This window comes from Ips typographus, linkage group LG4 (assembly GCF_016097725.1).
Source record: "Ips typographus isolate SLU linkage group LG4, UJ_Ityp_2.0, whole genome shotgun sequence".
NCBI classification, from domain to species: domain Eukaryota; kingdom Metazoa; phylum Arthropoda; class Insecta; order Coleoptera; family Curculionidae; genus Ips; species Ips typographus.
In genome coordinates, this window is record NC_138425.1 from 12,215,235 (window position 1) to 12,243,232 (window position 27,998).

At 38.1% G+C, this 27,998-nt stretch overlaps 4 protein-coding genes and 1 long non-coding RNA gene across 17 annotated transcripts in view; 2 read left to right on the plus strand and 3 right to left on the minus strand.

The window, feature by feature from the left end:
- Positions 1-693: 693 nt before the first annotated feature.
- ex (FERM domain containing expanded) lies at positions 694-19,396 on the minus strand. Its single transcript, XM_081978191.1, has 7 exons — positions 19,099-19,396; positions 8,472-8,766; positions 3,961-4,423; positions 3,525-3,903; positions 3,178-3,466; positions 1,992-3,123; positions 694-1,895 (listed from the first exon to the last, which is right to left on the minus strand). Exons 2-7 carry the CDS (start codon positions 8,701-8,703, stop codon positions 1,238-1,240), a joined length of 3,153 nt encoding a protein of 1,050 aa, XP_081834317.1. The 5' UTR covers positions 8,704-8,766; positions 19,099-19,396; the 3' UTR covers positions 694-1,237.
- LOC145728172 (uncharacterized) lies at positions 7,051-7,544 on the plus strand. Its single transcript, XR_014178017.1, has 2 exons — positions 7,051-7,256; positions 7,311-7,544. It is a non-coding gene; the product is annotated as an uncharacterized LOC145728172 (long non-coding RNA).
- Positions 19,397-20,195: 799 nt separating the features above from the next.
- Positions 20,196-24,422, minus strand: LOC145728153 (WD repeat-containing protein on Y chromosome-like). The gene is made up of 17 exons (XM_081978190.1): positions 24,097-24,422; positions 23,875-24,044; positions 23,610-23,823; positions 23,291-23,548; positions 23,031-23,239; positions 22,594-22,976; positions 22,370-22,538; positions 22,125-22,317; positions 21,997-22,071; positions 21,807-21,950; positions 21,606-21,751; positions 21,273-21,554; positions 21,080-21,208; positions 20,860-20,977; positions 20,633-20,801; positions 20,387-20,584; positions 20,196-20,332 (listed from the first exon to the last, which is right to left on the minus strand). Exons 1-17 carry the CDS (start codon positions 24,420-24,422, stop codon positions 20,225-20,227), a joined length of 3,291 nt encoding a protein of 1,096 aa, XP_081834316.1. The 3' UTR covers positions 20,196-20,224.
- Positions 24,326-27,556, plus strand: BBS8 (tetratricopeptide repeat protein 8). Its single transcript, XM_081978197.1, has 9 exons — positions 24,326-24,471; positions 24,527-24,803; positions 24,851-24,987; positions 25,051-25,223; positions 25,275-25,429; positions 25,482-25,626; positions 25,670-25,904; positions 25,955-26,129; positions 26,725-27,556. The coding sequence occupies exons 2-9, from the start codon at positions 24,663-24,665 to the stop codon at positions 26,935-26,937; spliced, it is 1,374 nt and encodes a 457-aa protein (XP_081834323.1). The 5' UTR covers positions 24,326-24,471; positions 24,527-24,662; the 3' UTR covers positions 26,938-27,556.
- Positions 27,050-27,998, minus strand: part of rut (adenylate cyclase rutabaga) — a 30,835-nt gene continuing 29,886 nt past the window's right edge. For all 13 annotated transcript variants that reach the window (XM_081978186.1, XM_081978187.1, XM_081978177.1 and 10 more), the window contains one exon: positions 27,050-27,996. The gene's annotated coding sequence lies outside the window, so the exon portion shown is untranslated. The remainder of the gene's footprint in view (positions 27,997-27,998) is intronic.

Here is a 27,998-nt window from a genome sequence, read left to right on the forward strand (position 1 = left end):
AGCACGAAAAGTTCGTTTTCAAGACAATTTTCATGAATCTAATGTTAATGTCTTGCATCTAAGACTATTTTCATGACTAAAATATTGAAATTTGTCTTCAAATTATGAAAACTTACTTCAAATGCAAATTTTAAGCTTCTGATGTCACTTTTCATTAGTTCAGTCACATTTTGGGGTTCAAGTCAATTTTTAAGGTATATTTGTATGAATTTGTTGTAACAAATTCTTGAAAAAGTAGTTTTTATGTCTACAAGTCAATTTTCAGTATTAAAGTCTCTCGATTTGCATGAAAACTGGTTACAAACACAACTTTCAAGCTTCTGAAATTTTTATCCTTTCTAATTCAATTTTCAAAACTAAAGTCTTTTAGTTTGTCTGGAAACTATGAAAACTGGCTACAATAATATTTTTTAAACTTTTTAAGTGAATTTTCCGCTTTCAAGACAATTTTTAGGTTGGGTTGGGTTAGTTTTGGGTCTTTGACCGTAATAACGTGTAATAAAGTGCTTGTTCCAAATTTGATCAATATTGCTCCAATGGTCTGACAGTTATGACAAAAAAAAACTATTTTTTTAACAGAAATTTGAAGGACTGTATTTTATTTTCCTTAGGCTATGAATTATTGACATTTAAAACTGGACCACCCTGTATAGGGTTTTTCCTTTAAGTTCGTGTGTAAATAAAAAGCACTAAATCTTGCAAATCTTTATTTATTCATTTATTTAAAAAAAAATCATGATGTCAGTACAGTCTAAGCCGATAATACACTTGATGATTGCGCGGTAGAGTTTCGAAATGAGACAAACAAACAAAAAATAAATCAATTCACAATCGGAATCCACTTCGGCACTAACATTAATAGAAACTTGAGCAAGTGTATAATTTATCGCTACTAGGTCTAGATTCTCTTAATTAATTCTTTACGCTCATTTTGTTAGAAATGTACCTTTATTTACAAGAAAAAAATAGAAGGGGAAGGGAGAGAGGACTGGTCACCGTATGCCGATCAACACAGGCCACATCAAAATTCAAACATACCTAATATATTTCCTCAACTATTTCGAAGAACATTTTTTTGTTCAACAAAAGTTATATCCTCATCAATCGCAACCATCAACAGGCAAAGAAGAAAGTCCTCCAGTTAAGTTTAAATATTGCAATGATGGCACCCTGAGTGTACAAAAATAGTTTTCTAAACCTACATACGTAAAACTGGAATGTATCAGGTGCACAAATATCAAGACTGAGATTGCACGTTTTTCTGTTTGGGGCGCGTGTCAGTCATGACGTAATTGTTGGGCAAAGCCCTAGGGATTTCCGGCAATTTATCGCCCGGATGTCGATGACTAACCGAAGGAGTTTTTCTGCTGCTCTTCTGAATTTTAGTACTGCTCAACCCAGATACCGGGTACTTATCCCGCGCCGAACTTCTCGTCAACCTTGTTGGTACTGCTTCGCCAGGATGCTTAGGCATAACAAACGCCTTGGTCTGCTTGATAAGCGACCGATCATTGCACAAAGCTGCGATCAACGGTAAATCCAACTTTTTGCTCTTCTCCCTTAAAGTCCGAATGTCCAGTGAGGTATTCTTGTCCAATGTTGTGGTGCTCACGCTCTTCTTCGGGTCCAACAAGTTGTGTTTGCGCAAGAGAGCAGCGTTCTTTTCGGGCAAGGGGGGCGGAGGGGGTGGCAAACGGCGGAATCTAGGCGGTTGAGGAACTGCTTCCAGGGAGTTTAAGATGTTATCATCCGACTGTGTTCTGAGAAACCGGTTTGGCCGATTGGGTGGTAGTGGAGGAGGAGGAGGATCCAAACTACCAGTTGACGAAATACTAGGTGCACCGTAAACTGGCAACTGCACATAAGTGTCCGATAGATTTTGACTTGATGCGTATCTATAAAGAAATTAAAAATATGTGTCATAACAAGAATCTTTTGTTTCCATATATTTATTTACTTTTAAACTATGTTTAATAAAAAATAAAACTCACCTTCCCAAGTAGGGTGTGCTTTGATAGAATACCGGTTGGTGAGCCAACGCCGCCAAAATTGAACCTTGCTTAGCCTCCAGGTACTCCTGCTTACTAATGGCTGGTTCTTTAAGTGGAAACACCACAAAGTCCACATCACTATACATTTGCTGTTGGTATTGTTCAATTTGGGAACGGGACAACTGACTAGTGTACACTGTAGCCAAACCCGGGGCTGGGGGAGGTGGAGGAGGTTGACGTGGCGCAGGTTGTGGTGGTGGAGGCAGAAAAGCACACGGTACCAGTACGCTTGCAGTATTGGCCACGCAACTCCCCGTCAAAGCTCTGGGCAATTTAGGCGGAATGGGCGGTAAAGATCCCCCGTTTGAGGTTGAGTAGCTGGGGGTGGAACTGACACTGACCGCACTAGAATGTCCCGTAAGTAAACTTGGAGATCGCGTCGTCATAAAACGGACGGCGGCCTCGTCATACGGATAAACTGGGGGTGGTACCGGGGTCGAACTTGGATATGGGGGTGGATCCTTCATCAGAGGAAACTCCACGTCCGGTTCTAGTTTCTGAGAATGCGGGTACGGAGGAGGAGGTGGCCGAAATCTCGGATTCACGCTGTCCACCCTTTTAGGCGGCACCGGAATGTAACTTTGATACCCGGAAGGTAACGTCACGTAATCCGAATCAGAGTCTAAAGTGTTACTCACACTTTTACACGAAGGGTATTTACCAACGATCAAATCGGACAACTCTTCGGCAGACAACAACGACTGTTTGTTGTTAGTGGGGTCGCTACCGTCGCCGTGGAAAGATGAATTACTAATATTCGAGTCTGCTCTGTCCCTAAAAGGGCCATCAATTTGATCACTGCTCATCGTCATAAACAAAGAGGACTCAGTGGTGGTGGCGTACTCGCTGGAGGCGTTGGTGTAATTTTCTGCAGAACTCAAAGTACAATGTTCGCTTGAGGTTAGAGTGTAAACCCCGCTTGTATGGCTGCTGGGTGCCGGGCCCGCGGTATAAACTGGTTCTCTGGTGTCAATTTCTATACAGGTTGCGTCGCTGAGCGCTGAATTCTGTGCTGTATGGGAATAACCCAGTTCCAGGCTGCTGCATGTTGAAGGACGTCGTCGTTTTGGTTCTGAAAGATCATTAATTTGAAGACATAACATATTTATCAAAAATAGAAACGTACTTGTTTGGCTAACAGGCGTGACTACAACGGTACTACAAGAGGAGCTGCATTGCGATCCGGCGCATTTGACGCTGCTTGAGGTCTTTCCGGAGCTCTCACTTGTAGTCTGTTTAGGGACGTCCTCGGCGTCCTCTTTGATCGAGAGGGAGGCGAGGACGGCCGCTGCAGATGCTGCCGATGTCCTGCTACTAGCTGGTGCACTGTCCAGCAGGTGAGCTAGTGCCAGACTTTCGGTACTCGGTGCCGGTGGACTAGTAATCATGATTTCCAATTCATCTTCTGAATGGACCTGCAGATAGAAGTCAAGAAATAAATATTGTGAAAAAAAATTGTAATGTCGAGCTTACCCGATCACTAACTATTCCCGACGTAGTATTTGACGATGTCGAACTTATAACAGACACCCTCTGGTCACAACCCCACCGTTGTCGATCCTCCTCCTCTTTTCGGGCTTCACTCAACCTAGGAGCCACAGCCATGCTAAATTGATGAGTTGCTTTGCACAGCGCCAGCAAAAGTCGACTCTTTTCATCGCTGGTGGTGTACAAAGTCAATTTCTCGTGACTTGTTCGGATTTCAAACTTTTTCCTCTCGAAACTCAATTTACTAATACTACTCCATAAGAATATGGATGGGGGGTTATTCTCGGGACACACCCTCAGACCTTTGGCGCATACAGCCAACAGCAAGGATCCAGGAGATGGTTCCGATTTTGATGCTCTTAACCTACATCAATTTGACAACACTGTAGTTTTGTTACATTAAATCGTAGACAGATCATACCTGAACACATGAGCATTAACAGGTTCTTGTAACTGGCAAGCCTCAGCAATATACTTGGACCTAGCTTCCGCTTTAGATAGTAATCGATGGGATCGATAAGCGGTCTCAATGGCACGTAATGCGGCCGGACCACGTACGTTCGGTGGCACGTAATCTTCCGGCTGATACGTGGTGTTGTCGTTGTAGTCCCCCAAGTCCGCTTGGAGGGCCAGACCCGCCAATTGAGGCGCCTGGTCTCCGGCCGCCCCTGAAGCCGCGTTGAGCCGCAACTGCAGATAGTAATGGTGTCTGGTGGTCTCATCTCGCAAAAGGAGTGGACTGTCCACGTAAAACTGGACACGAAAGTAGAATTCCAGAGCGGGACGTCCGTTCGCGTCGAGTCCATGGCTGTGCGAGGACCGCCAACTTTTCGGAGCGTATTTAGAGAGCTTACTGTCCGGTTCGGCGAATAAGTATTCACCATCTGAAATTTGTTAATCAATTTATTTCAAACAATTTAGCACACTAGAAAAGTGACGGATAATTAGAGTCCACGGTTGATATTCTTGAACTTGAAGTAAATGATGTAATTTTCATAACTAGAGCATTGTGCTCTTGAGAATCCAACTTTCCAACAGAAACAACCGTACACTGCACAAAGTATACAGTTGTTCTTATTAAAAATTTCTATCTTCCTTAAGAATTACCTAACTAGAAAATGACACTTCACCTAAATGGCAAAAGAAATAACCAAACCTAAGTTAAATTGTGTTATAATCAATATTAGATCTCATCATCTTTGGAGTTTAAAACTTTATTTCACATAACTTTACAAATTCAAGCAAAGAATTTACTATTTATGACTAAACGACAAAAAACTGTTCTCACTTTATAAATCTAACGTTCTATTGTAAATATTGACCGTTCGATTCGGTAAATTAACATAATGACCCAAAAGGACCACAAAAGCAAAAGACACTGGAGTGTACGTGGCAGAAACAAAAAAAAAAACGCTCATAATTCAAAGGGTGAAATTCTACCTGGCCATCGAGTCTCCCATAAAAAATAGTCGAAAAAAAAAGAAGAAAAGGATTGGCTTGTTCTCCTGGTGTTACACTCATTGTATGCCTGGGCAGGCCATCTGTTAGTCTGCTGAAGAGAGGTTTTATTGCTAAGGCCGTCTAGAGGTTGCTAAGCCCACGTAGTGGAACGTGAAAAGGAATAACAAACGGGAATTAGTCCTGTTTTTTTTTTCTGTTGTACGTTAAGGAAATCTTGATGGCTGGAAGTTATGCAACATAATCAGGAATATTACACGTTACCGGAGCAAAAAAGTGATTTCTCATCTCAATCTGATGAACAGAATGACCTGCAAAGGCATTTACACGCACGTTCACGTAGCCGTTGTGGTCGGGTTAACATAAAAAAATACAGGCAGCTGCTCGAAGTTATGCTTGGAAAAGGTTTTATAGTCCGGTGATGATGGATTTTACACCTCGAGCATCCAACAAGCAAAAAACATTACCATATACTCGGCTGGTTAAAAAGCTCTAAAACCCTAAAGTATGATAATGCAAGTAAGCAGTAAACTAGGCCAACTTCACTGAAGCCAACTTTTAAGTTGCTAATGGTACTGGACTATAATATTCGCTGGTTGGGACGAGAAAAATGAAGGCAACCACCCGAGGCTAAAAACTTAATGACAGCCAAAAAACCACGCAACATCGCCACGGTTAAGACAGGTAGCCACGGGCCGAGAAGAACGAACGATCGGGATAATTTGTAATTTGTAAATCCTTCGTAATTCTTAGAAGAAGCTGCAACATTAATTACAACCTCGGTTTGGAAACGACAACAGACCGGATGTTTTTTTTTTTTGGCATTTACTTTTACACCGTCCATCAACTGTGCATGAGATGATTTTTGAACAAAAGGTGTTACATAGATCATGTCAAGTGAATGTGATGAAACGGTGGACCCAAATGTACCTCCTGTTCAAAAATGTGTTTTTAAAGTGGTTCCTAAAATCCTAGCTAAAAAGGTTTTACCTGGAGTGTCAAATGGGGGCACTAAATAGTTATTTACGTATAGAAAGACGAAAGTAAAGAATTACTTATGGAACGTCATTAGGACATTTTAGCCAAGTGTATTTATGAGTCTAGATGTGCAGTAAAATTCAATACAGTGGTTAGTTTGTGCTGAATCACAATGATGCGTACATTCGAATTGAAATTTTTTAAATACAATTTAAAAAAAAAACATTGAAGTTTAATAGTAGAGTTGGGATGAATATTAGGACCGGATTTCGACCGGACTAACGACGAAGGAAGAGAACCAAGACCGAGCCACGATGAAGGCAGAAAAAAACGAAAAAAAAAATGGAGGCAGCCGCCGCAGGCCAAAAACTTAGCGACGGCCAAAAAAACAATGCAGCATCGTTGCCGCGGTTAAGACAGGTAGCAGCTTGGTGCGGGGCGTCGGGGGACACGAGGGGGGACACCGGGGTACGATCAGGATCATTTGTATAAGCGCGGAATGCTGTTCGGGCCGGTACAATCCGCGCCAGAAGGCGAGGACCGGGCATTGTGGAATGTTGGTGTTGGACAGAGGCGCGCGTTTTACCAGTGACGTTGACCATGAGGGGAAAAAAGGAACCAAAATCGTAAAATACATATCATGTCATATCCCTCACTAGTTTGAAGTGATGAGCAATCATCACAACTTATTAATTAATCAGCCTCAAATTAAAAATTAAAAGAAATATATTTATTATGTTGAAAATTGACAACACTGTCAGGTTTATTCATTTGACAGCTTAAACCTTAGTTCTAATTACCCACCGCCCTCTGTACAAGAAAGCCAAGAAAGTGCATGCCAAAAATTCCAATATGGCCGAAATAGTGGTTGACAGTTTGCATTTGTTTGTATAGTGGAAATTGAGTTTTTCGATGATTAAATTAATTTTTAAGGTTTAAAGTCAAGACTTGGGATTACTTGCCAAAGTAATTTTTGTTTGCTATTATATATTGTTGTTTATATGTTTATTGTTCTAGTGAAAGTGTAGTTTGTGTTAATTTTATTGCGTTATTACTATTGTTATTGTTCCTTCATTGTTCTATAATTTGTTGTTGGTTTTTTAACTTAAATTCTATTGCCTCTACAATATGCCGTCCACTTGTTGTTTGCCAAATTGTAAAAGCAATTTGGTGAAAGGCCCAAAAGTGTCAGTCTTTTACTTTCCAAAAGACCCTGCTCGAACCCAAAAGTGGTTGAAAGCTTTGAACTGGAATGATTTTACTCCATCACAATACTCAGTGGTAAGTACAATATGCTTTCTCATTCAGTAAACTTATTGCCTCTTACATACATAGGTATGTGAGTTACATTTTGAGGCCGCCTGCATTTTGAGAGCAACAAAGGTTTACTCTGAATAAACAGGACAGCTTTTAGAACTTCCATTGGCACATTTACCAGTTTTGCTTACCTAGCTTCAAGGATTTCTAAATTTTCTTTGATTGAGCAGTTTTCACATTAGTTTGTTGTACTTTCCAGGACAAAGGGTTCTAACCAAACTTGCTTTGGCTGGACTTTATTGGGTATAAAAAGCCATAATTATACATATCTGGATCAGGAATGAAGCGTTCTTTGATTTTTCACTCACAACTTCTAATCAACTACACGAAAAAATAAAAAATAAACATATTTTCTACTGCATCTGCATAGGTTTGTGTACAAAACAAAAACCGCTAACGCCGCCATTAAAAGTGACATTCTAGGCTTTCTTGTACAGAGGGCGGTGGTACAGACAAATGTTTGCGTTAATGTTTACTAGAGTGTTTACATTACATAGTCTATCTCCTTTTCACCTATTCTAACAAAACGAGATAGTGTGTGTTAAGTACAGCTTAAAACTCAAGTTAACACTGCTACCCAAATACGCCCTAATTCTGACGTCAATATAACTATTTTATTACAGTTGACAGGGTTAATTCCAAACTTCTCCCATATTTGATGTTTGCAACTTTGACACTAAACCAATGATAAAAGTGTCTGGACACTATTTTTTTTAAAATAGGAAGCAGGACTCTCACTCGAAGTGTCGATGCAGAATGTAACAGAAGAAATGATAGTTGTTGTGCAACATCTGGTGACAAGAAAGCGACAGAAGAAGTTGACAATGGCACTTTCCTATAACATTTTCTATATTTTTCTCTTCGTAACTCTCTTCCCTCATTTCAAGAATAGGCGCGCTAAACAGCTTCCTTTTCAAAAACTGTCATACTCAGTTATCATAAACGTTTAAAAAACGAAACATGAAGAACGTAATTGAATGCCTTGACCCCGACTTTGGGTACAACATTGGGCTTGGAATGTAGAATCATTAGTTATGTTGGTGTGTATAAATCCGCCCGCGGGGTTTTCGTGTCGAATATTTGCCACGCTACGCCTCATTACCGTTTGTCTCGTCTTTTGAGTGTGTTTTAATAAGGTTACACACATTTCCAGAACCCACTAAAAAAAATGCAACTTACCACAAATAAGAGCCAACCCGAACAGGTCCGTATCCAGCATGCCCTGTTGGGCAAAATGTCGGCATGTTTGCAGGTAGAGTTCTCGTACTCGGGACTTGCCAGTGGCCACAAAGTATAACGTTTGTTGGTGGAGCAAGTGGAGGGCCAAAAAACGGGCCGAAGGGGGTAACGCGGGGGCGGCGGGGTTGCACGCGGCCAAGGGGGCGCTCACCGTGCACAGGCCGGGGCGCATTGCCCGCACATCCTAGGGCCAGCCCGGGCCTGTGCCACCGACAGGCCGAACGTATGGGTTCACCTAGAAAAAAAGATCAAAGTTAAGTCAAATGCACTGATTTCTGCTCATGAAACCATCAGGACCAACCAGGTGGTCATATCTACTACATACACATTGCAAATCAAACGCGATGCGGAAAAGCGCATTTTAGCCGCCTGGTAGCAAAAAGAGATTGTGTGCCATAAATGCTTACTGCTTCGCATGTAAATCGACCTAATAGTCGGTAATAAACAACAAAAGAGATCCATTTTCCTTGCAGAACCATTTTAAAACGTTGATATTTACCGTACATACACACATAGTGAGCGTCCGGTTATTTAAATTTTTAAAATGCGCGCAATTTCACTTTTCGAACTGCTTTAGAGCGTGGGTTGTTTAGTGTAGGTACTACTTGCATAGGAGTATTGTTTTCGGTTGGTACCAGTGCGGTACCGACATTATTTTTAGAATGACTGACACTAGAGCCATAAGAGGCGCGCCCATGGTAATGGTCTTAGATTATACGGTTTTTGTTATACTGATAGGTGAACTTTGGCTGTGTGGGTCGAAATAATTAAAGTCGAAAAATTCTTCTTTGTACTGGTGTCAAAGGCTTGGCTTTAGTTAGTGCTTTATTATCCAAACCCGTTCACAATAGATATCAATTAACTTGCGTTTAAAGCATTTTTCTTTTAACTGCACTGTATATGTAGGTTATGGGTTGTCGTGCTGACCCATTACAGGTTTTCCAATCGATTGAACGTGATTACTTATAGAGACATTTCTGAAAATGGCCGGTAATAAAAGTTATTAATTTAATATCACACGGGAATTCAATATGGACGGAGAAAGCTAATTCCATTATAACCAAAGATGAATAGCCGTTCACTACTGCACACATAACATATCTGTAATAGTAATATATTTTTGCAATTTCGTTTTCCATTAAATCATGATTTTCCGTGAACAACTTGAAATTGCCCATTAAAAGCATAGCTACATTTCGAGTTTATCGACATTTAAAGTGCAACCATATAGATCTTATTAAAAAAATATTTTCTCTACTTTAATGGAATTATGCTCAACCAACTATATGCAGAAGTATGCAGGTAAGGAAATCCATCCATACTAGAATGGTGGTATTAGCTAAAGCATCCGAGTGCATTAGATATTTTGTAGTTTGATACAAAGACGGACGTCCAGGGTTATCAACATTCTTGGGTTGGTGTCCAAACGGCCAACATCATTAAAACGAAACCGTTATCCGACTGGTGGTGAAAAAACGAACCGAAACCAGCCGTATATGGCGACCAAAGCTAAAAATGGAAAGTGTTTATATTGCAAACAATGGCCGCTGACTTAAAAATATCGACGCATCCGAATCGCATTCACATGTGCATTTCACCGCATTCATTGATCAACTTTATACGATCATTGTCTCGAAAATCCTCCATGAAAACTAGTTTTTTCGAAATGGCATATACAAGGTTGTGCAAAAACATTCTCGGATTCCAAATCAGAATAAAGTGAATCGATTTTTGACAACTGTACATGTTTTAGTCCATTAATAACAACGTGTGTTGAGGAGAAAATAATAAAATGAACGAACAAACAAGACATCTTCTAGGCAACGCCTAATTAGATTCCATTCGACCAAATATGGCAACTTGTAATAATTAAGTTCTTAGAATTTTCCCGTCATTATATAATTAAATGGAATAAATTAATGTTGGCTTTTCGAACATAATATTATGAATGTTAGCCAGACCAGTTCGGTTTTAAGCCAAGTTCGGCGCTTATTGTTTTAATAGTGGGTATGACCCATTACACACGCCTCGAAACCAACTTATTTCAATCGGCTGTAATAAATTAACCATGGCATAGCGTACTACTCGTACCATAGACTTTTTATAGCGTTCTGTATCTGGTATTTGCGATAATAATTGAGGACATGCCCACATATTTTTACGTAACCAGACATTAAAAATGTTTGTCGTCGGAACAGCCAGTATAAGTGGAATTTTATTAGTTTCATTAGGTTATTTATCAGTCATTGCGGAAATGCGCCACAGAATTGCGTAAATTCAAGAGTTTTTCTCTAAATTCCATCTTAATTATGTGCGTCCGGAGTTTGAACGAAACAATGCAGTTCCTGGTGAGATGATTAACTTTTTATTGGTACTATAGTACCACATACCCTCAGAAGATTCAGTTCTCAAGCTTTGAAAACTTTAGTTAGGGTTTCATAAAACTCTTGCCATTGTCTTTGTCTTATTTTGTAATGAATTGCAAACATGAGTAAGATGTTCAATGCAAGAAGAGAGTTTATAGATAAATTTGTATTGGCAACATTTCTTGTCTTGTACTTATAGAAAGATTGAAGTTTTTTTTGTGATTTTTGAGTAGACCATAGAGAATTTCCTAAATTATTCTTAAAAAATCTGAAAGTGTGATGTTTTAAATTTAGGACCGGTATTTTCACCTCCAGATAAATTTATTGTTAGGATAGAAATGACAGAATTGACCAATAGCAGCGTCTGATTTAACAGTAACATCTAATAATATAGATAATTTATAACTATATTAACTCAATTTAAATGCTTTTCTGTTATATTGTGTCTATAAATTTATCTAAAGTGAAAACTGTAGTGATAATCGTTTGGATTGGCATGTTTATTAAAGCTGCTTTAGGAAGTAAATCACAACTCCAGTTAGAAGAATTATTAATTAAAGGTATGCAGTTTTCTAAATGTAAAGTAATCCAAACTAACCTATAGTCAAATTTTTACCCTTTGAGAATGACGTCAAGCAGGTGAAAAAACACGCATGTCTGGAATTAGATCACAAGTTTTAACCTACAAATGCTTTGAAAAATTAGTGCGTTCAGAAGTGAGTGATGATCAAGTGCCTTGAAAATCACATGATTATGAGAGTTTCAGTTTATTCCAGTTCAGTCAGTCTTCTGATTCTAGATGGGCTTGCACTCACTTAAAGATCTCTTCTACTCCTAATAACATAATATTAATGTTCATTGATTTTGTGCTGTGCACAATAAAGCGAAAATAGTAATTTGGCATACCAACATTACCAACTTCTTTGTTTTTCATAAAAGCGGTTATTTTGGTTTTACTGACCGACATTTTCTTAGAAATGTTGGTAAAATAGGAGTCATCAGCTTAAATTCCAGCCTTTTTCATTCGGCATAAATTAGCAGTACTCACTTTTAAAGCCTGTGATGCTCTATCATACACATTGGAATAATCAATTGGGATGACATCTGGAAACTGTTTCTTTTCGTATTCCAAAAAAAGCAGCACATTTAAAATTAGCATTTGGGCTTGCTCATTATAGCGCAGCATTTGTATTCCTTTGATATTTGTTTATATCAAAGTGACAGTAAATGTCAACGTTTTTAATTTGACAGGATGACAAAATTAATAACGTGCCTTTTTTGTTAAAATTGTTTATTTCACATGTTTGATATGCGAGAAACAAAGATGTAAAAAGATGACGTCATTCTCAAAAGGTAAAAATCCAACTATAACACTAACACATGAATGTACATTATACAGGGTGGTCCAGTTTTAAGTGTCAATAATTAACCATTTGATAGCTAATCAAAAAATAAGTTGACTTGCATTATGTCATTTTTCTGAAAAAGGTTTCCTAAGGAAGATACAGTCCTCCAAATTTCAATTTAAAAAATAGTTTTATGGTTTAAAACTGAACATCCAAGACTTGTGAAAGTCCAAATTTGAACTGAATAGTCTAAAAAGCTTTTTACTATTAGGAATGGTCTTATGATTCGCTTTCTCAGACTGCCATCCAGGTTGAGTGTCTGAAACTGGCATTCAAGAACTAAAAAAAGTCCGGAAATCAAGACAAAGATTGTATTGTGCATGAAACTCATTTTTTACTACTAAAAATAATATAAAAGTTGACTTTTAACGCTAGAACTGACTTTACTAGGACTAAAGGGAGTCCAAAAGTATATTTTCAAGACTTTAATTGGTGTACAACTCAATTTTCTGGACTGGACAACAAGTCTAGAAGTAAATTAAATTTTCGGACTTTATTTCTAAAAATTAGTTCTCAAGACTATTATTGTAGCATTTGGTACCAACATTTTTTACTTTTATTACTGAAGAAACTTGACTTTTGGAAATAGTCTTAAACTCGATTTTTCAGTCTTAAAAAGCACTAAAAACAGTCTGAATTTCTTAGAGATGCTACAATTTATTGCACCTATGAGTGTAGAAGTCAGTTTAATAGTGAAGAAGCTTGAAATAACATTTTCAAGACTATGGTCAGTGGACAAACTAGCTTTTAGGCCTGATAAGTCAAAAACTTTGTAAAGATAGTCTTGAAACTCGATTTGAGGCACTGAAAACAGCCTTAAAACACTAAAAACAGTCTAGTTTATTAAGAAATACCCGAATTTTTAGCACTGAGGTGTCTAGAAGTCGATTTAATAGTGACAAAGCTTGGAATGCTATTTTAAGTCTATGAAGAATGTAAAAATTGTTTTTTAAGTTTGCTATGTCAATAACTTGGTGAAGATAGTCTTGAAACTCGATTTTCCAAGCTGAAAGCAGTTTTGAAGCACTAAAAATAGTCCAGAATTCGAAGAAAATGAAAAGCAAAGTAAAAAGCACGAACAGTTCGTTTTCAAGACAATTGTCATGAATCTAATGTTAATGTCCTGCATCTAAGACTTTTCAAGACTAAAATATTGAAATTTGTCTTCAAATTATGAAAACTTACTTCAAATGCAAATTTTAAGTTTCTGATGTCACTTTTCAGTAGTTCAGTCACATTTTGGGGTTCAAGTCAATTTTTAAGGTTTAAATGTATGAATTTGTTGTAACAAATTCTTGAAAAAGTAGTTTTTATGTCTACAAGTCAATTTTCAGTATTAAAGTCTCTCGATTTGCATGAAAACTGGTTACAAACACAATTTTTAAGCTTCTGAAATTTTTATCTTTTCTAATTCAATTTTCAAAACTAAAGTCTTTTAGTTTGTCTGGAAACTATGAAAACTGGCTACAATAAAATTTTTTAAACTTCTTAAGTGAATTTTCCGTTTCCAAGACAATTTTTAAGTTGGGTTGGATTAGTTTTGGGTCTTTGACTGTAATAACGTGTAATAAAGTGCTTGTTCCAAATTTGATCAATATTGCTCCAACGGTCTGACAGTTATGACAAAAAAAAACGATTTTTTTAACAGAAATTTGAAGGACTGTATTTTCCTTAGGAAGCACTTTTCAGGAAAATGACATAACGAATGTCAACTTATTTTTTAATTGGCTATGGAGTGGTGAATTATTGACATTTAAAACTGGAGCACCCTGTATAATGTTTGTAGTTGGTCAGAAAAGGCAGCTTTCAGCATGCTGCTTTTTCTTGACAAATAACAAGTGATGTCTGATCCCTCCATAAACGACAAAATAATTTAGAGTCATCCTGTATACTATATCTCTTGCTATACTGGAAGAGAAATATTCTATTTGAGCGAAAAAGTTGCTTATCTGGAAATTAACCTAAGTGGTGCCATTGAAATGACATTCGGAGATAATTGCAAGACAAAAGCTGGAGTTTCCTTCGCTCACATATATAACGAACGACAAAAAGACACGTTAACAAAGAAAAAAGCGTCATTATTACCTCTGGGATAGCGGTTACGTACTAATTTATTAGAATTAGACACTTCCCAGACGTGATTTTGTCCGAAGGATGCTGCATGGTACGCTTAATTGTCCCATAATAACCATAATTTCGTAAATACACGGGCGCCATGTCAGTGTAATGGCCGGCTGTGGAATGTTATCGCCGCTCTTCAGTTATTGGAAGGCTTTGGCTATTGCTTATTGTGTCTTTCATTAACATTCTTGTGATTCTATACCATTAAATTGCGTTTGTTAAATGGAGTGGGATTTGCCGTGTAAACGTCGCCTTATAGGCGCTAAACGCAGCAATCTCAATTTTTTTTTCTCAAGTTATGCAATAATTAATAGTAATAAATGATGGGGATGTGGTCGCTTGTTTATCTCGCCTTCAATGTGGACATTCTTAACCTTGAATTTGGAATGAAGATTAAGAGCCTGGAATGCTAATCTGACTTGATATTTCGACTCGTTTAAATTCAATAATTTTCCTGTGTAGGAATAATCTTCTTATTTTGGCCTTAATCACTGATGACACAGCGAACAAGAACTTAAAATATTCTTGGTAATGGGACAACAAATTTGCATGGACTACTAAATTTATGGACAACTAGAATTCCTACCAAACGTCAAACGCAGAAAACTGGAATACTTTGGGCATATCATGCGAGGTGAAAAATACCACCTTCTTCAACTCATACTACAGGGAAAAATAGAGGGCCGAAGGTCAGCAGGACGCAGACGAATATCATGGCTGCGAAATCTGCGAACATGGACCGGAATGACGTCAACAGCACTATTCAGAGCGGCGGTGAATAGAGTGATTTGGACCAATGTGATAGCCAACATCCACAGAGGATAGGCACTTCAAGAAGAAGACTAAATTTATTGTTGAATTTTTGATATTTGACTTTAAAACTTCATTTATTACCATAAAACATTGATAGAAGAACTTCTGGAGACACAATCATCATGATGATCAATCCTTCTTGTTTCAATATATCGAGGTAAAGGTGGAAAAAAATAGCCGGGAATACCATTAACGTAATTAATTCCACGTCTAATTGACGTTGGATGCTGAAAGATGAGGGAACGTACGGACACCCAGCCACGCTATACCCGAAAATATGCGCATTTTGACGACCGGTTCACCAGAAAACCGCATCTAACGTGAAATTATTCAACATTCCATTCATGGTTGGCTGGTCGAGTCGAGACGAGAGAACCGACCATGCCCGCCATCAGTACCAGAGAAGAAGAAGAGGTCCGTGTGGTACGACTTGGTTGGGGTTTTTTGAATTGGAAATTAGACAATCTCGCTGCTGTCGGGTTGGTTTTTTTTCTTCTGGAATTTATTAATGAATCGAATACGGAACGAAGCCCATCTCGATCGAATGTGAAGGGGTGGGGCGGTTGCGCAACGTCCCATTTCATATACGTAAAATTATATTTTATTTAAATTTTCTCCCGTACGTGGGAATGCGACTTATTTAGCGCAAGTATAGTAAACGACGTGTGAATGGCAAACAAATTAAATTTGCAAATAGATACTGTTTAACGTGCAGACCTTTTTGATATGCAGCGCCATCCAGTGTTGTGGTCTGAACCAATTTCATGCTAATAAGTTAATATACTATGCAAACATATTCGTGATGTTCCAACTCCAAACATTCTCAGTAGTAGTTTACACAAGAAAAACCCTGTGATTTCCGCAAATGTGCCCGGTAAGTGAGCGATTGGTCCCAAATAAATGACAGTTTACTAGCCACATAAATTTGATGCTTACGTCACACCTGTCAAAAATTTTCATCTTTATAGCTCTACGTCTCAATTGAGGCAAATTTTAAAATTTATGACGTAGTTGACAGTTGTCACGTGACATTGTTATGTCACAACTGATACTCTAAATAATAAATTCAATTTTTTCCTTGACACTGACCAAAACAAATGAAAACTTTCCCTTTTATAGTTCCAACTCTGGATTGAGATAAATTTTGACATTTATAACAGTCGTCACGTGACTCTAAGACAGTTTTCATGCTAACTATTACGTCACAACTGACAAAAAATGACAGTTGTCACGTCACATAAAATATACAACAACTGTCAAAAACCCGTGCATGAAGTTCGTTTAAGCAACAAATATTTAAATGTTCATCTTTATAGCTCTAAGTCTCAATTGAGGCAAATTTTCAAATTTATGACGTAGCTGATAGTTGTCACGTGACATTGTTATGTCACAACTGTCAAAAATCCTACAATGAGCAGTCACGTGACTCTCTGGCAAAAATAATTCCATGGAACTATAAAGTGCATTTTGCCTTAGACCACCACAGGCAGTTAAAATCATCACTTTTTGAGCTCCACGTTCTGACGGTCGCAAACTATGCCACTGATGGTGCAAATGACAGTTTGCAGACCTTGAGACGCTTTTTAATTGGATTGATACGTCACAACTGTCAAAAATCTTCTCATAAATCTATAAAGTTTGTTTTACCAACAAACTGTTATGAGATTTACGCATTTATGTAAATATCCTTTGCCTTTTCTTACCTACTAGTTTGGTGATTGTTTATTGAAAATTTCTTTTTATATTTTAATTGAAAATGATATGAAAAGAGCCGCCGCTTAAAGCAGCAAGAAAATGATGTTTCCTAGGTTTGTATAGATGGTATAATCACAACAGTGAATCGTGCCCGTATAAAAACACTTCTAAATCACGTTTAGAATTTAAAGTAGCCTACATTCGCCTAATAAAGCTCTAAGAAACCACTTCGAGCTTAGGTTCGCTTACACACCACACATAACCATCTAGAGCGGTTCTAAACGCTTTTGCAATAAAGCTCTTATATTTTGTAAATTGTACATACAAAGTAATTTGATTTAATATACCCAGAAAGATGAGACAATTCCGTGACTGTGCGTTTTTATTTTGATTGAATCCCGAATTGCGTCATCGCGAGTAAAAACTATGCTGAACATCCTCAACCTTAACTAATGAAATTACAATAATACAACAAACAGCATCGGGTAGATAAGGTAAACAATTATTTGAGACCGCATTCCGTGGCCATTAGACTGTGACAAATCGAAACTGTACAGAATGCGCGCCTCGTTCCAGGTCAGACGAAAAATGCATTATTGTTTCGTGATGGATGAAAGCTCTTTAAATTTCGAAGTGTATTGATACCTTCCGATTATAATATGTCTGATCAGCTTTTAATACGATTCTCTCGGTAATCCTTCCGAGAATGTCGGACCAAACGCAGGCCAATGATGGTTTTTTTCCCCCTTTTGGGTCAGGACGACCATCATCTGCTCCAGAGCTTCGTTGACCACTCTTTTGTGATTCTTATGATTATCTTATTCAGTTAATTACAGACATTGTCTTGTCCAATCGATACGTGTAAAAATTTTCATTCTCTAAAAAAAGACAACATTAAACAATAATAATTGATTTTTTAATTCATAAACCGTGTAGTTTTAAACGGTTCCCAGTTTAATTTATACAGTCTGTTTATTTTGCAATGGGCTCCGCTATTGTACGCACAAACATTTCAAGGTGAATTATTGTGGGTTTTACACTTATTAAACCCATTGGAATTTTGACGTTTTTGTCCTTTTCTAATTGCCGCCGCGAATCTATCCTAATTACGTAAATTCGACTTGGGTTAATCATCTTTTTCGGTTCTAGACGGTTTAATTTTGGGGTATTCGGGGAAAGAAGAGTGCGAGGGGAAGTTAAGTTTGCATAGACCACAATAAAATTTAAGTTTTGTGTCGTCTATCAACTTTAAGAGAGTGTTGTATTTTTGAATTACACCTCCTCATCTTAAAGAGAGACAACAATTCCAAGAGGTGTTAAAGATATTAAATTAGATAAAGCAGAACACTACAAAATCAATTAATTCCTAATCCTCCGAGGGTGTAGAGCTTTAAGGAAATGCAAAACTATGAAGGGATAATGAGGTTCACACTTTCAGAAAAATTTGCCCTTCAGGTACATTTTTGCTAGAGACTATAGCTCTTGACACTTGAAGATATTGGTTAAGTCAGTATTCAAGAGCACTCAATAATCTTTTAATCTCTTTAAGTAATTTAAACACCAATTCTACCCTAAAAGTCTCAAAGACAGGAAATGGAATTCACAAGAGAAGTGTTGATGATAGATAAACTCTGTTACCCTCTGTATACATTTCTCTAACCAAATGATATGTCAACGGTTCTGAAAGTGTTAAAAATTGTCTTTTTACTGACTTTCTTAACTTCGAACATCAATGATTATTATATTATTTGTTACACAAAAATTTCTAAACCATTTTTGATATCATTTTTATTAGAGTGTGCATCTAGCAATCTCGAAGATCGTCGACCCATGCCTGACCCTGTTAGATTTCGCTGTGTAACAAATCTGTTGACGTCACGCAATATCAAGGTCTTTTTTTCTATAAAATGCATTGGTGAATCGGAAAGTGTATGGTAATCATGGCGTTTGCCTAATCTGTTACTGGTTTTGTGTCTCTAGGTGTGATAAACCCGACTTTTAACGCGTTAAACTAGCTAATTATCTTAATCGTCTTTGGAATTTGGTAGTACCTGGCCGAGTTTAACGCTAATTTACTATTGGCAGCAGTTTACAGTATGTCAGGTAAACCGTATAGAAATTTAGGACTATAATATAGGTGAATTAGAATCGGTGGTACGACCTTACCATGTGTCTAATTCTAAATCCAAGAGCAGCGCACAATTGCGCCCATATCTAGTTAAAAATCCAAATCGAATCACTAAAACATAACCAATAAAGTCACCAGAACTAAACTCGCGTATTTTATTGTACGAGTGGTACCAAAAAGTCCCGGATAATCCACGTGTGCCGAAATGCGACGAAACGGCCTTCCGTCAACCGGCATAGGTGTTCTTCGACTAAATTCCCTATTTTAACTTTGAAGCGGTCAGGTACATTCTGAGGCAAAATATCATCGGAATGCAGTCGACCAACCGAAACAGTGGTACTACGTCGAGGCGGTACCAGTACCAATTGACTGGCCGACTAGCTGGTACAATCCGAACGGAAAGTTCCACCACTGCGGATCGTACAATCATACGTGATGCCAGACCGAGTCGCTCGTTGTTAGCTTGGACTGTACCAAACTCAGGTGTGTTTGGTACCTGAGTAGAGGCTACATTCCTCAAGAAACGCGGCATTCCTATAAGAGAAAATCGACTTAGTCTCGTAACGAGGCGGTCGTTACAAATTATCGTTGGGTGCACCATTTTTAATGCGGCGGCAGTACCAGTTAGAACGTCATTGGATTTCTCAGCTACCAGGTAGCACATTTCTGGACATCCCTGGCATAATGCTACGCTTGCAGATTACTACGACTCTAAAAAAACTAACAAACCGCATTCCACAGTGAAAAGTCCGGTCCAATGAAATCACTGCGCGCCAAAGTTGGTCGGGTTGCGCAACTGGGTATAAGTACCCGCAGTACCATGTATCGGGTACTTGTGATGTGAACCATCGCGGAAACCTATATGTAGATTGAAATTTGATTAGTTCAGACATGGCTACCAATACTGAATAGGGTAGTAGGGCATTAGATCTCTAGATATCTGATTCAGAGAAGAAAGGGAAAAAACAAGTTTGTCAGTATATTTTTAAATTTTCTTAAGCACTCAGTTCTTAAGAAAATAACTACTACTAATCGACATATTGTAGAAAATAATACACATAATTTGACTAGTACCACTTCTTTGCATTTTTTTATTTCAGTTCAGATGGAGCTTACTTATAATAAAACACGATAATAAAATTACAAAAATATATTTATGACCAATTAAATTTCTTTAGTGTCCACTTTATTATAGACAGAAACTCCTTCAGGTGGGTCGGGTACTTGAATCGGATTAGGAAGAGGCATAATAAGATGTTGATACACTGGGATCTAAAATTGGAACTGGTTAGCTTAACCTAAAAGGTTAGGTTTTGGGAGATTTACGTGTGGGAAACTGGTATCGAATTTAATGTCCTTGGAATGTGTAGTCCTTTCCGGAACCTGGTAGTATTCGCCCAATATTGGGTCTTTAAGCCTGTTACCGTAGATTTTACTGTGATCAATGTGAACAAGGTCCTTTTGAGCTTGTTTCTGCAGCTGCTTAATAGTGAGCCGTTTCGGAAACGACCCACCACACAACACCTAACGTTGGGATTTAATACCAAAACGCAGACCAGTGAAGTCACTTACCCTCAAAGTAGTGGAACTAGCTATTCTTTTAATATCCGAAGGGATGGAATAGTCAAAATCTTCAGGAAGACCATCATCTTCAATTTTCTTCCAAGGTTTGAACGTTCCAACTGTTTGTAGGTATCTACCACCTAAAGTCCACATTCTAGCACTGAAATCTGCACTAGAACTGCAAAATCAACATAATTTTTTTTTGTGGCAACTCAGAAAGATTGTAAAACAAAAACCTAATCAATATTTGACATTCCTCGATGTAAGTTAAACTGGATACAGGCATAAAATGCCCTTTATAGCTGTTCAACAGAACTGGTTCTGGTTGATGAGCTATCATTCTTTTGGCACGACCTGGAAGAAGTCTGTAGTTAAGATGATGTTTGGGGATAAAAATGTGTTTTTTTAATCTGCACGGTTTATTGCATTGTTGTTAGCCCTGAAAAATAAACTTACCTACAAACCGATCGCCCCACATAAAAGGGAACATCAGTCGGTATTTGGGCATACAAATGTGCACTTTGTCTTCAGGCAACATACAGTAGTTGACTAGTAGCCATGTTTTGATATATCCGGCAGTTGTACCTGAAATTATTGACGAGAGACTAATATAACAAACATCAAAAGACTTTTACACGTTCTGACTGACCAATAAAAAGAAACTCATTTTTTTCATCTGTGGTCATGGATATAACATAATCTCCCGCTTTGTGAACGGCAGAAAACGACGTAATAAACCCGCCCAAAACGTGATGGTTCCACACTTGAATCACACCATTTTCCAAGGCGACCAGCAAAGTTCCCACTTTGGGATCGCTTTTCCTGGAGCACAAAAACAGCAAACAATGCACGGCCAAACGTCTCAAACTGAAACATTCGTCCGGCATTTGAATATTGGACAATCGTCCTCTGCTGCCCATCACTTTTTGTCCTAAAATTGTCTAATCAAGGTGTGTTCAGCAGTGTTGGAATTTATAGACACCTGTAATGCTTTTTTCTGGTGCTGATGGTTGTTTGACAGCCCGTTTATGGGACGTTGTGCTCGAGTGGAGAGAATGGGTTGGTTCTTTTCCTAAAACTGAAGTTTTGCTGCTTTTGCGTGACAGCATGGAAGTCCGGGAAAACCTTCTAAAAAATGTCAACCAAAATATACCTAAACAACTCAAAAAGAGTTTTAAACTACCGTAAATTTGTAGTTTCCTGTTTGTCTTTAGTTCTTTCAATGGTAAAGTGGATTTTAATGCGCTCTGTAGGATTAGACACTATAAACTTTTTATATGGTTGACCTGTTTCCAAACGCCATAGAATCAGCTCCCCAACATAAGAACTTCATATTACTATTAGACTTAGTATTTTAAAATCCCTGTTCAAACCTGGTGGCGAGAGTTTCAGGTACGCATACTGCACCGGCACTGACGTCTTCTGAATGTCTTAGGTCCCAGTTTTTACTAAATCAACCTTTATTTCGAGTTGACAGTCAGTTTGCAACAAAAGTTCGTACCTGAAAGCACCTTCAGGTCCCACTGCTTCACCAGTATCAGCAAACTCAGTTACTCTTTTATTCCAACCCATGGCCAGGATGCGATTTTTCACCCAGATGACACACTGAACTTCACACCAGGTCTCGATGTTCATGTTTCTTAAACAGATGCCCGTATTGAAGTTCCATATTTTTAAGGTACCGTCATGGGCACCTAAATTATATTATGGTTTGCAACTAGTTGTTCATATGTAATACAAATTTACCAGTTAACAAACGTTGATAGCCTGGATCAAAAGTGGCAGCAGTGATTTCCACGCTCATAACTTCACCATGCAACATTCTAGTGTGCCCTTCTTTAATCACCAATAAACGCCTACCATCAAAAGGGCTCCACACTATAATGTAGCTATCCAAACCGCAAGTCACCACCACCTTAAACAATATAAAATAATTATACCACACGTTTATTGAAAATAAAATTTAATACCTTAAAAAGTTTATTATACAAAACTACCGATACGCCACTGGAATGTGTGTTGCCATCAGTGTGTTCACTACTTTGTTTAGGGCTCAAAGGAATAACAGCAATCATATTGCTCCCGATTATCCATTGGCGGGATTCGGGATTGTACAGAGTGGTCAAATCACTGCGTTCCCCCAATTGGGGAGGCAGTTCTAGGTAGGTTTGCAAACAGGACTGCAACGAAATATCCCACACCTTAACGCACTTATCTCTGGACAGGCTGTACAACAGTTTCCCGTTGTCCTGGAACAACAGTTGAACTATTCCGGCATGGTGTCCATAAAAAGTGCACGTGGGTCGATTGGGTACGAAAGAGTTCCACAGTCTTATCAAGCAATCTGGACTACCTGGTGGTATACAAGTTTTAAATGGTTGTCTGAATTATGATAATGAGAATGTACCAGTGGCCACTACGTGGATAACTTCATCAAAATCGAAACACCAGACACCAGCAGCAATTTTGTATACATGGACGTTCTTAGGATCTGTAATATCAGTCATTAAAAGAGCAGCTTTAGGACACTGAGAGCACGAAACCACGCTGTGAAGTGTGGAATAGAAGGACACTTGTCTCACAAAGTCGGTGTGAAGATGTGGATATTGAACAGCTCTAAAGTGAGATATACCGTAATAACTGCATATTTTGAATCAAAATACTAACCGGAAATGGGTTACCAACCCTTTAACAACCTTACTCCATCTGACATGTAGTAAAGGAATACCAGGTTGTGATTTAAACGGTCCTCTAGCAAAGGTTTTGATATAAAGAATAGTCACACCACCTCCTAGATCGCCTAGAATCAACTTGGACTCAATCTCAGGGTCTTCGTAGAATTTGTAGTACATGGTGGCCACCGCATAATCCAAGCTGGTTATCATCACTCTCAATTCGAATTTTCTTGCTGATGTGTCGTAGAACCTTTTACGTTCCAGTTTATTATTAAGTTTGCTGTTCAACAAAAGTTTCTAATTGGTAGAACCTCAGATCACGCTCACTTGATGACGTGCACAGAACACTAACATCAGGCAAAACTGCCAAGTCCGTGACCCACGTGGTCTGGATTTTCAGCTCAGGGCAAGTTGACTGTACTTGTCGTTCCAGGGTCATGTCCAAAGTCCAGTAATTTATAACGCCATCTTGGCTACAAGTCATTATACTGCCATCATGCCAGGTACTAGTCCTATCAGGCTTTACTGCAACAATCTTAGTAGCAACATGAAGCATAGTTTCAGAATAAGGTAAACCTGTAGGATAAAACGTAATCCTGTTAACTGTATGTCTGTGATTGCTTTTGATCATATTAGGTGGAGCAGGAATAGGAGCTGCTAAAGTTCTATATTCTGTGCTGACTTCCTGTTGTTCGAATCCAAGAATCAAGTACGAAATAAGCTCATTCCAGGTCACAAAACCATTACTGAAACCTTATTCCACACCATCCAACACTAAACTGATTGAGTAAAACTCACCAGGATGAATTCATCCTCAAAAACTCTTTTTCAAACTTCTCGTCCGGGTATTCGATCATGGCTATGTTAGCCAGGACTTCTTTCAGCTTTTGCCTGTCCATTCGTCTACCATCCTCTTTGTTGAAAAGATCATTTATTAAGAGCAATTCAGTTTCATCTAGGAGTTCGTGCAACTCTTTAGAGGAATCTTTCAAAGGCTTAGTAAACTCCTTAATCGGAAGACGGAAGCGTGGCTGTTTTTTTGTGCTTTGAACATTAAGGGACACTTGGGACACATCCATGTTTGGTTTATTATGACAGTTACAGTTGGTTACAGTATGTGTCATTTATACCAGACCAGTTCATACAAAGGGAGAGGAATTTGACTGAAGATCTGTAAGTTTAGGGTAAATTATTTTAGTTAGTTTACTGATTAATTAATCTGAATCAGGTACAGTGTTGTTTACCAAAAGAGCAAAACCACAACAAACTTATTGATTTTCTATCTAACTGAATTGCTCTAAACCCTGACAACCAGTGCACATAATACAAACAAAATAAAACTCAGTTTCTCCATCAGTCTAAACATGGACCCGCTGTATTTAGCACTTAGCTTATACCGTCGAAGAAGGTATGATAAATGCATCGAAGTATGCTGCAGTATCCTGGACAAACAACCACTGGACCAAGCAACCTGGTGCCTAAAAATGCGCGCTCTAACTCAACGAGTGAGTTATTCCTGTTTCAAGAAGGGTTTTTATTTAATCTCCCTTAGGTCTATGTGGATGACTTGGAAAGCGAAGATGCATCACCACAAGATGATTTTATGGACAGTAACGTGGTGGCCACAGCTCCACGTCCTGGTACCTCCTTGAAAACCACAAACACCGCAGCACCCACCAAGTCATTAGGGTAAATGCTTGTATAGTTTTAAATTTTTTTGAAACACAAAAACTATTTATTGTTCTTCTGTAGGGCTCGACCGAGAACTTCAACAGGTCGACCTATTTCAGGAGTGGTGCGCCCTGCTACTTTTTCAACTAGACCCGGGACTGCTCTGGAACGATTGAGAACGTCAAGGGGGGCCACCGGTCAATCTGCAAGAGCTATCAGGTTAGGAACAGCCGCTATGTTAACTCAAAAAGACGGTAAACCTCCCAAAATTTGTTTCTCTACAAAGTTAAAGTGATGAATTTTAGGTCCTTTCATACAAATATCGCGATTAAATCTGTCAAAGTATGCAAAAAATAAAGCACTGAACAAGCCCTTGTTTGAGTACTTGTTCTATCATGAGGGTGATATTAGGAACGCAATGGAGCTGGCTGTTTTGGCAACTCAAGCTTGCGAATTTAAGGTATAAGAAACTTTTTAATCTTCACAGAGTATTCAGTTATAGTCAATCATAGGACTGGTGGTGGAAAATCCAATTAGCTAAATGCTACACCGCTTTGAACCTAATCAGGGATGCTGAACAGCAAATCAAAAGCGCTCTGAAACAACACCCCCATGTAGAAAGTTACATAAGACTGATACGCATTTACTTACGAATTGGTTCGTATTACAACATTAGTACAATTGCTAAAAAGTATTGTAGATCAACCTTTAACCGCTACCGAGATCTGCAAACAAGGTTTGGAAAAGTTTCCCAACGACGTCTCGATTATGACCGAACTGGCCCGCATCACCGAAGCCCTGAACGAGCCCCAGGCCTCGGTAAAGTATTACAGGAGTATCGTAATTGAAGACGCAACTAATACCGAAGCCATAGCTTGTATCGGAATGTATCATTTTTACAACAATCAACCCGAATTGGCTCTCCGATATTATAGGTATATTTGAAAGTTTGTTTGAGTTACCCTGTATACCAGTCAGGTTTCAGACGAGTCTTGGCTATGGGTGCACATTCAGCAGAATTGTACAACAACCTGGGTTTGTGCTGTTTGTATTCGCAACAGCTCGATTTGACTTTGGCTTGCTTTCAAAGGGCTTTAGATTTGGCTATTGATCCTTTAATCAAAGCGGATGTTTGGTACAATCTGTCCTACGTCGCTATAGTAAGTACTATTTACAATTATTTTCTAAAAAGCTGAACCTAAGATCGTTCTCAGCATAAACACAAAATACCATTTTTTTTTTCAAAAGTGTAATTATGCCGAAAAAGGTTCCATTTAAAAATAGAACACATTTCTTCATGTTGTTCCACTTTGTAAATGTGACAAAACTATTTAAATAATATAGGTTCGAAAAAGGTTTAAAAAAAGTGGAATTTTAGGAATTACCCTCGTCTGGCTTTTAATCTGATGCATTTAAACTGGCTCGCAAATTTGTACACGTCAATCGGGGCCTGACAAAGTATTACCATAGGTATGCAGAGCCTTTTTCTAACAAGTAGGTAGTCCGGGTAGGCCTTTATATATGGATGGGATGCAGACCGCTTTACATTAAACATCAGGCGATTTAAATTTCAAATTAGCCTCGCTCATTCGAATCAATCTGGGTACTAAAGCGGAACAATACAAGTACCCAGTACTTGGAAGCTGGTGCAACTTTGTGGTGGTTATTCGTACTTCTTCCGAGTGAATGAAACCGAACGACGCCGCGTATGTGACCTGGGGGAATTGCTTTTTTTCCGTTTTTTTTTTCCTTCAGGCCGCTGGAGACGTCGCCCTGGCCATACAGTGTCTGAATTTATGCTTGTGCGCGGATTCCACACATGCCTCGGCCTTTAACAATTTGGCAGTTTTGCATCACAAGACCGGCAAAACCCACCTGGCCAAAGCTTATTTGGCCTCGGCGAAAGGACACCAACCTGCCCTGCCCGAACCCAAATACAATTTAGACATTCTACAAGAAACTCCATGATTTATGCTGTTTTATTTTAATTCTTGAATGATATTTAACATATTCGTCACTTATATGAAAGTAATAAATAAAAACAACAATCTGGACCAATCAGATCAAATAAAACAAAAACTAAAATTGGAAATTAATTATATTTACACAAGTCAATGTGTTTTATCACCGATTATCCGCTAATCTAGTGGTAATCACAGTAAATTAACATTTTACAACTTACGCATTCAAGAACGCAGCTTTAATATCAAAAGAACTAATATTTTTTATACATAATTATATACGTTAAGAATAAAACACCGCAGTAAATATAACTAACTATACCGTAATAATATACATAGGAGATTTTTTCTTAGAGACCAACAGCAATAATTGTTCTTAAGTACAAAACTCAATAAAAATTTCATTAAAAAAACTGAAAACTGAACACGTTACTGCAAAATTTAAATCATACAAATAAAAAACTGATATTGCACTTAAATACCGAGTACCCAGATTGCAAAACCTAAATTTGTTCCTAATTTTAACAATAATTCCAACAATCAATAATAAATAATATCATTTCTCATAGTTAAGTCAAAGAAGAATTTAGAGTCGTTACATATACTTAACATACAGATACACAATACTAGAATATTTTCCAAATAATGTATAACAATAATAAGGCGTTCTCTTTGGTTGCTTCAGTATTGAACGGTCTTTGTCAATACCGATTCATAAGTGTATAATAGAGAGCTACCTAAACATTACGGTACGATTAGAATCACAAAATTCAGTCCACGTTATTAAGTCATAATATACAGTCAGTTAAAATCCCCAAACACTTGTTGCCTAATATGTACATCACGAGGTAACTATGAAACTAGAATTAACACGTAGAATCAAAAAAGTATTAATTTACAGGCACAATTTGTGTTTATTTAAGTGTTTGGAAGGGTTCTACACACGAAAATAACACGTGGTTCTTGTAACGACTTTTTACATCCAGTCTTTTCATTAAGTATTTTGTGGATAATTTTACTAAGTACTGTGGTGCCATCTTTGATAGAGAAATTTGGAAGTCACATCCT

Bases quoted from the DNA above. Each gene is read 5' to 3' on its own strand.
- LOC145728153 (XM_081978190.1), bottom strand. From the start codon at position 24,422: ATGACACATACTGTAACCAACTGTAACTGTCATAATAAACCAAACATG. The intron at 23,824-23,874 runs GTTTACCTTATT...AGATTGTTGCAG, and splicing joins GATTACGTTTTATCCTACAG to TAAAGCCTGATAGGACTAGT. The intron at 21,752-21,806 runs GTAGTTTAAAAC...GACATTTTTTAG, and splicing joins CAGGAAACTACAAATTTACG to AAGGTTTTCCCGGACTTCCA.
- ex (XM_081978191.1), bottom strand. From the start codon at position 8,703: ATGCGCCCCGGCCTGTGCACGGTGAGCGCCCCCTTGGCCGCGTGCAAC. The intron at 4,424-8,471 runs GTAAGTTGCATT...AACAAATTTCAG, and splicing joins CGGGTTGGCTCTTATTTGTG to ATGGTGAATACTTATTCGCC. The intron at 3,467-3,524 runs GTAAGCTCGACA...TTCTATCTGCAG, and splicing joins CGGGAATAGTTAGTGATCGG to GTCCATTCAGAAGATGAATT.
- BBS8 (XM_081978197.1), top strand. From the start codon at position 24,663: ATGGACCCGCTGTATTTAGCACTTAGCTTATACCGTCGAAGAAGGTAT. The intron at 25,627-25,669 runs GTTCGTATTACA...AAAGTATTGTAG, and splicing joins ACGCATTTACTTACGAATTG to ATCAACCTTTAACCGCTACC. The intron at 25,905-25,954 runs GTATATTTGAAA...GTCAGGTTTCAG, and splicing joins TTGGCTCTCCGATATTATAG to ACGAGTCTTGGCTATGGGTG.